Source organism: Scardinius erythrophthalmus, assembly GCF_964197995.2.
Source record: "Scardinius erythrophthalmus genome assembly, chromosome: 16".
NCBI classification, from domain to species: domain Eukaryota; kingdom Metazoa; phylum Chordata; class Actinopteri; order Cypriniformes; family Leuciscidae; genus Scardinius; species Scardinius erythrophthalmus.
Window position 1 is genome coordinate 2,823,373 of NC_138236.1, and position 12,500 is coordinate 2,835,872.

At 34.5% G+C, this 12,500-nt stretch overlaps 2 protein-coding genes across 2 annotated transcripts in view; one reads left to right on the forward strand and one right to left on the reverse strand.

The window, feature by feature from the left end:
- The window catches only part of LOC308704774 (uncharacterized protein), a gene marked incomplete at its 3' end in the record, with an annotated part of 525,175 nt that overhangs the window by 156,784 nt on the left and 355,891 nt on the right, over positions 1-12,500 (reverse strand). The gene's annotated exons all lie outside the window — the stretch shown is intronic.
- Positions 5,433-9,291, forward strand: hamp (hepcidin antimicrobial peptide). Its single transcript, XM_081389703.1, has 3 exons — positions 5,433-5,641; positions 7,924-8,013; positions 8,823-9,291. Exons 1-3 carry the CDS (start codon positions 5,558-5,560, stop codon positions 8,925-8,927), a joined length of 279 nt encoding a protein of 92 aa, XP_081245829.1. The 5' UTR covers positions 5,433-5,557; the 3' UTR covers positions 8,928-9,291.

Genomic DNA, 12,500 nt, shown 5'->3' on the forward strand with positions numbered 1-12,500 from the left:
ACAATTGCGTGTTATAAAGTCAGAATTCTGACTTTTTTTCTCGCAATTGCGACTTTATATCACGCAATTCTGACTTTATATCTCAGAATTCTGACTTTATATCACGCAATTGGGAGATATAACGTCAGAATTGCATGATATAAAGTCGCAATTGCGTGTTATAAAGTCAGAATTGTGAGATATAAACTATTCTAAGGTAAAAAAAAAAGTCCATCTTTTTTTCCCCCTTAGAATTGGACTTTATATCTCACAATTCTGAGAAAAGATGTCAGAATTGCGAGATATAAACTCGCAATTATGTGTTATAAAGTCAGAATTGCGTGATATAAAGTCAGAATTCTGAGATATAAAGTCAGAATTTTGAGATATAAAGTCAGAATTCTGAGATATAAAGTCAGAATTGCGTGATATAAAGTTGCAATTGCGAGAAAAAAAGTCAGAATTCTGACTTTATAAGACGCAATTCTGAGAAATAAAGTCATTTGTGAGATAAAAAGTCGCAATTATCTTTTAAAATGTTTTATTCAGTGGCGGAAACAAGCTTCCATATGTTCTAGTCTGTTCTATTCTATTCTATATATTCTAATGTTCTGTTCTATTCTGTTTTATTCTATTGTTCTGTTCTATTCTATTGTTCTGTTCTATTCCATTGTTCTATTCTATATATTCTAATGTTTTGTTCTATTCCGTTTTATTCTGTTGTTCTGTTCTATTCTATTCTATTGCTCTATTCTATTGTTCTGTTCTATTCTATTTTTATTTGGTTCTACTCTATTCTTTTGTTCTGTTTTATTCTGTTCTATTTTATTCTACTCTGTTCTGTTCTATTGTTCTATTGTTCTATTCTATGTTTTCTATTCTATTCTATGCTATTGTTCTGTTCTAGTCTGTTCTATTCTATTGTTCTATTCTATATATTCTAATGTTCTGTTCTATTCTGTTTTATTCTATTGTTCTGTTCTATTCCATTGTTCTATTCTATATATTCTAATGTTTTGTTCTATTCCGTTTTATTCTGTTGTTCTGTTCTGTTCTATTCTATTCTATTGCTCTATTCTATTGTTCTGTTCTATTCTATTTTTATTTTGTTCTACGCTATTCTTTTGTTCTGTTTTATTCTGTTCTATTTTATTCTACTCTGTTATATTCTATTGTTCTGTTCTATTTTTCTATTCTGTTCTATTCTATTCTATTGCTCTATTCTATTGTTTGATTATGTAATATTCTATTGTTCTGTTATATGCTTTATTTCCAATTCTATTCTGTTCTATTTTATTCTACTCTGTTATATTCTATTGTTCTGTTCTGTTCTATTCTATTCTATTGCTCTATTCTATTGTTCGATTATGTTATATTCTATTGTTCTGTTCTATGCTTTATTTCCAATTCTATTCTGTTCTATTTTTCTATTCTATTCTATTCTATTCTATTCTATTCTATTCTATTCTATTCTATTCTATTCTATTCTATTCTATTCTATTCTATTCTCACAGTATTTCATCCTGTTCTAACTTGTAAAAACGGATCCTCCCCAGCCAACTCAGACGAGACGCACTTCCGACATGAAGACGATTTTAAAAGGTAAGCAACATATTTATGTGGCAAATTTTACTGCATCATCAAATCGTTGATTGAGGAGAAGACAATCCCAGAATGCACTGCTGCACGCTCATAAAACAAAAATCTAAGATAGTGGATAGTATGAATACTTTTTTTTTTAAACCTAATATATGAGTGTTCTATGTATTTTAATGTTTATCAGAGTCACATTGTTGGCTAAACAACAAAACCAATTATTTGCGTGCTGCATTTCAAATCACGCTTTTATTGCACTCTTCAGTTTTATAATATGCAAAGTATCATACTTGCATATTAATAAAAAAATCCAATGATCATAAAAGCAGCCTGTGCTAAATCTGTGCCAAAACTTCAGTTATGATGTTGCCAATATAATCAAGCTGCTTCCATTATTAAACAAAACCGTTAAAGTTGGATAGTTTTGATGGTTTTAAAGGGGTCTGGATTGGAGTTCGCACTGAAGCTGCTGAGTCTGAGATATCAGGTGCTTCAAACCAACCAAACACACGTCTAGAAGACCAGACAGAAACACCAGCAAACCACCGCTCGAACTCTTCTTGATTTTATATCAAGATATTCACTCATGTCATGTTGAGTGTGTGTTTTCACCTGGTTTCCTTACAACAGGCTTTTTGACTTTTGAAAAAGTTTTTTTGTTTGTTTTTTTGGTGAAGACTGGATATCGATCGTGTTTTGGTCATAAATCCTGTTTTTGGGAAAGCGTGTGTGAGTGAATTCCTGACAGTGGCGGAGTGAGGATGAGCAGAGGGTCATTGTCCCGGACAGAGAGGGGCCGTGGCGCCTGGCGCTCTGGAGCCTGTGTGTGTTTGAGCAGAAGATCCCGCTGATAACACTGGCGTCGCTCCCCAACAAACGCCCAGATGTGTCCCTGTTCCCTTGAGAAAGAATACACTTCCAGTAAATACAGCAAACACAGTCACAACCTGCACTACACACACCTATTCATGATGCAAACTGTTCAAGTTTTGAAATAGACACTTTCATGGACGGATTCACGTAAATTAATCAAACTTACCAACTTAAAGTATGGAAGTTTTTAGATTTTCCAGCAGGACATTTGTAGTTTATTCTTGGAATGTAACTTATACACATATATATATATATATATATATATATATATATATATATATATATATATATATATATATATATATATATATATATATATATATATATATATATATATATATATATGATTTCTTTGATGAATAATTTACATTTAAGAAAGAACGTTTGAAAGGAGTCAACTAAATACAATAGCCTGAATAGACAGAGAAAAATGATTTATAATACATAATAGCTTAAATATAGCACTATAACATTAAATATATGCTAAACAGGTCATTGGTACACACAAATAAATATTTTAAAATTATAAATAATTTTTTTATATGTAAGATGTTGAACTGAACTATATAAGAAAGGTTGAACTGACATATGCAATTATTTATGAAAAATATTTACTTTGTATTCAATTCTTTTTTTTTTTTTTTTGTCTCCCCAATATCGGAGTGTTAAACATTTTCAGTTCAAATGTATCTAGAAGTTTTCATAATACATATAATCTTTACAAAAATAGTGGCATAGAAGCAGCCAGCATGTAAATCCCCACACATACAAACTATATGGCTGAATATATGACTTAAAATCTTTTTTTCCTGTCTTTTAGATTTCTTAGAATTCACATATGTATTTCACAGTGCATATGTTCCTAGAAAGAGCATTTACTGTGACACCAGTTTATAACAGAAAGAAGAAACAGAGAAAAAAAATTATCATCCAAAAAGTGCATTAGAAAAAAGAAAGAAAAAAAAGATTATTCTTCCTCAAAATGTGGCCTAGACTTGTCCTTTATTCAATGGAATTTTTGTCATTACCAAAATAATAAAATTGCAAGAAGAGATTTGGTCCGCATTTAAATTCTTCTGATGAGAAAAGAAGAGCAATAATTGAAATGATCATTGATGGTTTATCTTCATTGAGATTATTGATGGACTGTGGCAGAAGGTTATCATACACACACACACACCTCCTCACACACCTCATGAATCGTCCCTGAGAACGAGTGTGTTTGCTCTGATGGGACTGATATTAGTTTATCAACATTATGCACAGATGAATTCAGATCATTCCAGCTTATTCGTCACAGACATTCCTGATGATCCTGATTCATTACTGTATGCCACACTTTAACATGGAATTTCTGTCTTTTTTTTGTCCAATATGAAAAAAAAGTTACGTTTTTTTTTTTTTTACATAATAATAATATAATGGACTTTATAACCGTGCACGCTGAACATATTATCTATCTATCTATCTATCTATCTATCTATCTATCTATCTATCTATCTATCTATCTATCTATCCATCTATCCATCTATCCATCTATCCATCTATCCATCTATCCATCTATCCATCCATCTATCCATCTATCCATCTATCCATCTATCTATCTATCTCGTCCGTCCATGTCATTTCTGTATTCTGTGTGAATGCACTTTAACCAATGAGCAAGTAAATAAATTACACTATTATATTTAAGTTATGTATGATCAATCAGTTTTTTAAGATCTTTGTCTCTCTGATGTTACAAAGAAAGAAAAACTGAATTGATCAAAGATAGATAGATAGATAGATAGATAGATAGATAGATAGATCTTCGTACAAAAATCTAAACTGATACCACAGCAAGTCAAACCCTGATCTCATGCTTTCATTACAGTTTTACACATCTCAGTCCACATAATCATTGTTTCAAACACAAGATTATTGTAACATGTAATGAGAACATTTGGTTTAATCACCGAAACACAACAATACAATCTTCTTTCAGTTCAGTACTTTTAACAATCAGCTCATTCAACAGCAAACAATGCAAGTTACACGTTTAAAATCTGAAATAATTACAGTAATACAGGCTACAGCTGCCACATTACAACAAACACTTACATTACCTAACTTATGTCATTTAATCCATAATGTTATATATCTAGTGTGTTATCAAAAGGTGATGAAGTTACGAATCTGTCAAGAGGATTTGATGCCATCTGTCTCTCTTATATTGATGCGTCTCTGATCAATCTGATGTTAATCTCACTCTATGTTCACAAATAGCACATTCTCTCTCTCTCTCTCTCTCTCTCTCTCTCTCTCTCTCTCTCTCTCTCTCTCTCTCACGACACACACACACACACACACACACACACACACACTTACTTTGAACATGTTGGTTATCAGGATATATCACTTGTGTAAAAAATAATTCATTTGTAACCATGAGTATAATTTGTACAACAATAAGTTCTAAAGAAATTGTCTATAGAATCAATATTTAGAGAAATATATGGGTGCACCAAATGATTCCCTGATTAACCATTAAGATCAGCCGGATTAAATAACAGACAAATGTGTTAAACTGAACGAGAAGAGATGCAAAGTTACTATCGAACCTACAAAGTTGGATAGTAAGAGCTTTATGACAGGAATGAAACATTTATAAAGATGAAACACTTCTTTTGTGTTGTGAAAAGGATACTTTGTGATTTTCAACTCAGTTGAGAATATGCTCAAATGTTTGATAAAAGAAATGATCTGTTGTGATATTAGTATTAAGAGTTTGGAAAATGTATTCATTACTTGTGAAAATAGTTTAAATATATGTGGTTATTCATATGTCATGTATATATGTAAAGTACGTCTAGATTTCCCCAGAGTTGATCAGAGTTTCCAGTGTTGGGCAAGAGCTGACGGAAAGAGTCAAGCAGGTCAAAGGTTCAGACCCGACGCTCTCTGAGCTCAATAAATAGCAGAGCCGTGCCTGTCATTGCAGAGAGCAGGAGAAAGACTAAACCCAGCAGAAGAAATCATCCTCTGGTTCAGAGAGCCTCAAGTCTTCAACAGAAATCATCCTCTGGTCCAGAGCCTCAAGTCTTCAACCTCCAGCGTTCCAGACGAGAAGATGAAGTGTGCGCTCGTGGCTCTCGCTGCAGTCGTCATCGCATGTGTGTGTGTCCTTCAGGCCGGGGCCGTTCCATTCACACAGGTGAGTCTCCAAAATAACTATATGCATTCACATTTTCAATGCTTTATGCAGTTTATGCATGTGTTACCAGTATTCAGGGGCGTCGGACTGGGGGGATAAAGGGTACCGAGTTCCCAGGGCCCGAGGCAGGGGGGGGGCCCTTAGAAGTCAGTTTTCTATACATACATATACATGCACTAACATTTTTATAACATTTATGTACAAATAAAAAAGTTCCTGTGCAAAACTAAACTTGTAGTTAGGCACTGGTTTGGTATAAAAAAGTGATTTTCATGCTGTGCAGGGCCCCACCACCCCTCTCGAATCAATGTAAATGGTACGACCCGCAGGTCAGGTGCTTCTGCTACGGACCCGCGGTGAATCAGTTGATGAGAGACAGGAGGAGCTGGAGTGAGCTGTGATAGGAATTAGGAAGACAGGGGAAGAGTCATATCTTTCCTTAAGAAAGGAAAATAAGGGGCTAAAAAACGAAAAGAAAAGAAGATTAAAGAGAGAAAGGCAAATGAGGGCAAGCAGTTGCTCACTCAGTTTTTTGAAAAGAAAGGTGAGCTCCAAATGCATCATCGAGCATTGACATTGTTTTAACATAAATATCTACTCCAGGTAGAATAGCATACATTTATGTTCGTACTCTGTTTGAATAATATACCAATACTTTATAGTATCACACCATACATACAGGGATGCAAACAGCGCGCTTTTCGGCGCCTCGCGCTTTTTTCACGTCAGTTTGGGTGACAAAGTCATCTGAGGCCATTCCATAGCTTAATGTGAGGGACAGATGTCGTATTACATCATTAAAGTTTACGGAAACTCGTTTTCGCTCCTCTGCGGCTGTCAATCTCCATTCAGTAACAGCTAACTTAACTAACGTTATTCAAACAGCGCGCGCGCCTCTGCCGGTTACAGCAGGATGCACGGTAAAACTCTCTCCAATATGATATATTAACATTATAATGCTTGATCTGTAGAGAAAAGGCTGTGGATTTACATAAAATGACTTTATTTTGTTGGAGTTTGTTGCTGTTTTTAAACGACTCGCTACCGTGTGCCTGTTAGATCACAAGGACTATGAATCGGCATCAGACGCACAATAACTGGAATTTAAAACTGAAGAAACAAATGATCAATAAACTGTTGGACAGATAAACACTAGAATGTGTGCGCTCGACATGTCTTCGCTTTGTGCCGTGAACTTTTAAATGCACACTTGCTGTGACTCCATGTCGCTTTGAGCACATCATTCTGCACCTGCGATGCGCATACGCGCTTTGTGCGCTCTGTTTTGAAGCGTTTCATACCTAGCCTGCTCAATGCATTTCAAATAAGCATAATTTAATTGTGTATTATTTCTGTGTAGTGTAGCGTAGGCTATATAAATACACTTCTAAATTCTTGACATTAATATATAAATATAAAATTGAGAAATGTATGATTGCCTAATTGAATTTTATAAGAGTACTAATAGCAATTTGTTTTTATTAACGTGTAGATTTGATAAAATTACTGTGCAGATTTTTTCAAGAATTACTTTTTGCTGCTGATTTATAGGCCTACACTCAATAAGTTTAATAAAAATACAAAATAATACATTTATGTAATATTTAAAGGTGTTAACCGTAATCTTACTCTGCAGAAATCAGATGTTTACATGAAAACACTGTATATTTCCCTCCATTGTCAAAATCTAACACCGCAAAAACACAGATCATTAGCGCCTATTTTACCGCATTGCTTTGCAAATTAGCTCGCGCACGCTCTTACATTAAGTACAGAATTGTTCTCAGTTTAATGCACATCTTAATGATTGAAAATTACTAATTTTAAAAACGTAATTCAAAGACTGAATGTCTAGTTTGGCGGTTAGTGTACCCTGTGATTCTATAGTCTGCATTTATTTTAAACAGACAAATAATCATCAATTAACTTATACTTTTGACAATAAAACAAAAATATATTAATCAGAGTGTGGCTTATTTTGTTTACATTTTAAGTGTTTTTATGATTAAAAATGCAATACCCCACCCATTGGTATCACTATGGTATTTGGTACGGGGGCCCAGCAAGATGGTTTGTACCCAGGGCCCAAAATTTGGTGCTACGCCCCTGCCAGTATTAAACATTATTTTGCTTAGCATATCTTTCGGGACATTTGAAATAAAAATGTCATGGAACTTTGATTCATATAGTTGCAAATGCGATTTGATTAACATTACGTAAGGTCACTGATGTCTTCATGAGAAATACTGCCTGATTTAAAGTGTTCACGTCTGTATGATCAGCAGGTGCAGGACGAGCGTCACCTGGAGCGAGAAACACCTCAGGAGAACCAGCTCTGGCCAGAAGCTCCACAGGAACAGGCTAACCCACTGGTGTGTAGTCAGCTGATTTATGTACATTTATGTTTATGCATTTGGCAGACGCTTTTATCCAAAGCGACTTACATTGCATTTCAAGGTACATATTTACATTCTTATCAGTTGGGAATCAAACCCATGACCTTGTGTTGCAAGCGCCAACACTCCACTGTTTGAGCTACAGGAAAGTTCATATAGAGCTAATGCAATGTATATATGATGTAATGTGTGTGTAAATAATGTAATGTGCTGATCGTTCCAAAAAAAAATACACACAAACATTTTTATTTTATTATATTGCTTGTTGTTGTGTGTGTGAGTGTATAATATTAACTCTATTCATTATTTTATTTGTTTTCATTTTGGGGAATATATATATATATATAAATATATATGAAGAATTCAGATGCAAAAGCCTCTAAGTGCCATCTGAAATTTCCTTCTAGAATGATCATTTTTATCAAGCTTGTATATTTATGTTCAGTAATTTCACTTTAATGGCAATGAAAATTACCTAGTAATTGTCATTAAAGTGAAATTACTGAACTTAAATATGCGAGCTTGATAAAAATACTCATTTTAGAAGAAAATATTAGATGGCACTTAGAGGCTTTTGCATCTGAAATATATATATATGTATTCCCCAAAATGAAAACAAATAAAATAATGAATAGACTTAATATTATTAACAATTAATTGACTTAATATTAGTTACATTTTATTAAACTTTTTTTTATTTATTTTTATTGCTTAAGCGTTTTTTTATTTTATATTGCTTGTTTTTAGTTGGCCCTAAATAAAATGTACTTCTTTTCCCCCTATAGGCATTTTTCAGGACAAGACGTCACGTCACAAGTAATATTTCGCTGTGCAGATACTGCTGTAACTGCTGTCGCAACAAAGGCTGTGGATATTGCTGTAGATTCTGATCACATGGGCTTTTGACGGAGGCCCGTGCGCTTGGGAAAAGAGTTTCTTTGAAACAATAACTTATTTGGAATTTTGTCTTCAAAATCCCTCGTGAAATGATTTCCCCTGTCGCGCCGTGTTGTTTAAAACGGGTATAAATGCAGGCTGTCTCCACGCATTCTGCTTTGTAAAAGTTGCAGCTACTGAAATCTAACAGACAATATGAGTTTTTTTAACAGTTTGAATGCTGTTATGATTTTATATATTTTATACATGTATATATATATATATATATATATTATGCCTGTGTACATAGACATGTTACACCAATGATTGTTTAGTATAATGAAAAAACATTTTTAATAAAATGATTTGTAAACATTGATTTGTTTTGTTGCTTCGAAGCTCTGTCAGTGGTGAAGCTTTAGGGGGCGCTAAACACTGAAACACACACACACACACACACACACACACACACGCACACACTGATCTATCATTGTTGTATTAATGCACTTCAGAGACAGTCCGAGCCAGACTGCAACTCATGCATCATACAAGTATTGATTCTATACTGATTCTCCTCACTATTGATTGAGTTTGGCATTAGCTTGCTTCTATAAGCAAACAACAAGATACTTTAGTGAGTATAGAAAATGCATAACACACACACATTTGTTTCACAGGCTATATTATTGAGGACATTGCATAGACTTACATTGATTTTATATCAGGTTAATGATATTTTCTATGGCCTAACCCAACCCCTAAACCAAACCTTGTCATAAATAAGAATATTTGCCCATCACAAGTAGCCAAACCTACACACACACACACACACACACACACACACACACACACAAAGAGAGAGAGAGATATTTGGTAAAATCTATATTTTGTCATGAAATGAATGAATAGTATTATTAATGCTTCTCTCACTTACAGTCAAGCTTGCCACGATATATACATTTAGTTTGGACATTATTGTCTTTTCAAATTTGGAAGTATGGGATAGTAAAGTGTCCATCTATGCTCACTTCAGAATCTGCCGGAAGTAGTAGATCATCCTGGTACTTTTTGCCTTCTCTTTTATGAGTACTGTGAATTCAGACATACTTCTCTGTTTTTCGCCTATAGCTACTATATAGTAGACAAGTATGTGATTAACACTCCTCACATGGGCGTCTCACTGTTCTATAACTGAGACCATGTGCGTGCTGGTACATAAAGCTGCTGTTGTTTCTTAAGTGGCCTCTCAACACTCAATAGCTTTTTCATCACGCATTTTATATAATTTATACTGAACTCAACAGTGTTGTTCAATATTATTGAGATTCCTAAGCAGAATGGATGAAGATTTTAATCAAGGCAAACCACCAACGCAAACATGCGCCTGACTCGCGGTTGTGTCGATTGCAGGCAGCAACTGGAGTCGTTCGTTTTAATTAGTCTCTCTCTCTCTCTCTCTCTCTCTCTCTCTCTCTCTCTCTCTCTCTCTGTCCAACTGTTGAGGAGATTTATTTTATTGTTATGATTTTGTCATGGGAACATTATGCTGAATGTTTTAAAAATGTACGGTGTAAAGCATTTCATTGAGGAATATAAGACTGCACGCAAGACTGAGACTTCACATGAAAACTCACATGCACAGTGATGTAAACAACATGTTGTCTTGAGTCTGCGTATTCAGATACAGTATGAAGCAGCACTGTTTTCAACATTGATAATAATCATAAATGTTTCTTGAGCATCAAATCATCATTTTAGAATGATTTCTGAAGGATCATGTGACACTGAAGACTGGAGTAATGATGCTGAAAATTCAGCTTTGATCACAGGATATAAATTACACTTTGCAATACAGTATATTCATATATAGCCTACTTTTTTGGAGTTTGGTAGACATGATATATGTAATCATTTTTAATGTAATAAACGTTAAAAGTGTACAAATATAAGTATAAACTGTAATCATTATAGGCCTAATCACAATGTGTAATAATTGCTTGAATGAGCTTATTGTTTTCTGTCTGAATGAATACATGATGTCAGCAATACTGCACATTTGTATTATCTAAGAACTGTAATTTCTGATATGTGGACATTACATTGACACATAGTCACCTGTAATTCACCCAGATTACTCTAAATTGTAATAAAGAACCATGGATTTTCTGTAACACCGTGTCCTTACTAGAATAGTAAGATAAAAGGTATATTCTCCATGTTAATCAGAGTGTTTGTCCTAACCAGCCGCGACGGCGACACGCGACGAAACGGTTTCTATTTTTCTGCGACGTCGCGCTGGAACAACAAAAACAAAGTGTGGCGATGATAATCTCAGGGACTGTTTATGTGCTTTATTTAATGTTAAAAGCGTGTAATGTGACTCTGAATATCATTTATGCTCCAGCTTTAAAGCTGTAAAAGCAACAATGGATAATTCACCTCAGATCTTGAAATTAAACAAATGGAAACAAGAACGTTCAAACTGTGAGCAAACAAGTGTATTCTGTGACAAAGATTGTTTTAGTAACTCAGTAGAATGTATTGTTAATAACGTTTAAATGGTGTAATATTAGTGAATTTGATTTTGTAGGCTACTTATCCATTTTCTTGCGATTGCCGTCAAGATTACTCTCTGGTGCTGTGCACTCGCCGCGAGACTCCGCCCACTCGCTGTTCTGATTGGTTGACTCCGCCCAGACGCTGTTCTGATTGGCTGTGGGTTTTGATTGATTTTTACACATCGCGTTTAGTGTGGACAGACAAATGATTTTGTCTGGTTAGGACATGGTGTAAAGCTTCTTTGAAAGGATATGCATTGTAAAAAGCGCTACATAAATAAATGTGAATTGAATTTAATCGAGCTTTTAACTCTCATTGGATGCAAAATAGCTGTGTGAATCATTGTGTTCCACAGAAAAAATAACAGCATACGAGTTCTGAATGAATGAGGGTGAGTAAAAAATGACAGACTTTTTATTTAGAGGTGAACTGTCCCTTTAATACCAGGGTTTAACTCTCCAGTAGTTTCATTGGTATGTAAAGTCTTATCTTGACTCCAACAACTGGAACTTCTGCCTGGATCCAGAGCAAACTGCGTTATCGACTGTGTGATTTGTCTTTCTATTGCACCTCGTACAGGATACTGTATCAAGATGTATTCAGCATCCTATACTCTCAGAGATTTCTTTACACAGAGCTCAGAGATGATGATAATAGCGGTTAAATTTCACATAAACACATAACAGCGCAGAGATTAATATATAAAGGCTGGTCTCTCATGAATAATTTAGCATACGCCATAAATCGAGGGCAGTATATAAAGGGTTTTTATTTGCCTATGATAGGCTATTCCACCAGGCCCTCCTCGAGTGAACCACATTCCCACTGTTCTAATGCTGCGTTTCTTTAATCTCAGAAAGTCGGACGTTAAATGGAAAAGAATCTACAATTCTGTATTTATGGTGTCATGCTTTCACTTTTTAAGCACATAAAATATGATGCACCATAAAAATATGCACCAGTCAGTCAAAGCCTATGACAATACACACAGTTTAGCAAACGTTTGCAGAGCGACGAGTGTTAAACAC

Bases quoted from the DNA above. Each gene is read 5' to 3' on its own strand.
- hamp (XM_081389703.1), top strand. From the start codon at position 5,558: ATGAAGTGTGCGCTCGTGGCTCTCGCTGCAGTCGTCATCGCATGTGTG. The intron at 5,642-7,923 runs GTGAGTCTCCAA...CTGTATGATCAG, and splicing joins GGGCCGTTCCATTCACACAG to CAGGTGCAGGACGAGCGTCA. The intron at 8,014-8,822 runs GTGTGTAGTCAG...TTCCCCCTATAG, and splicing joins AGGAACAGGCTAACCCACTG to GCATTTTTCAGGACAAGACG.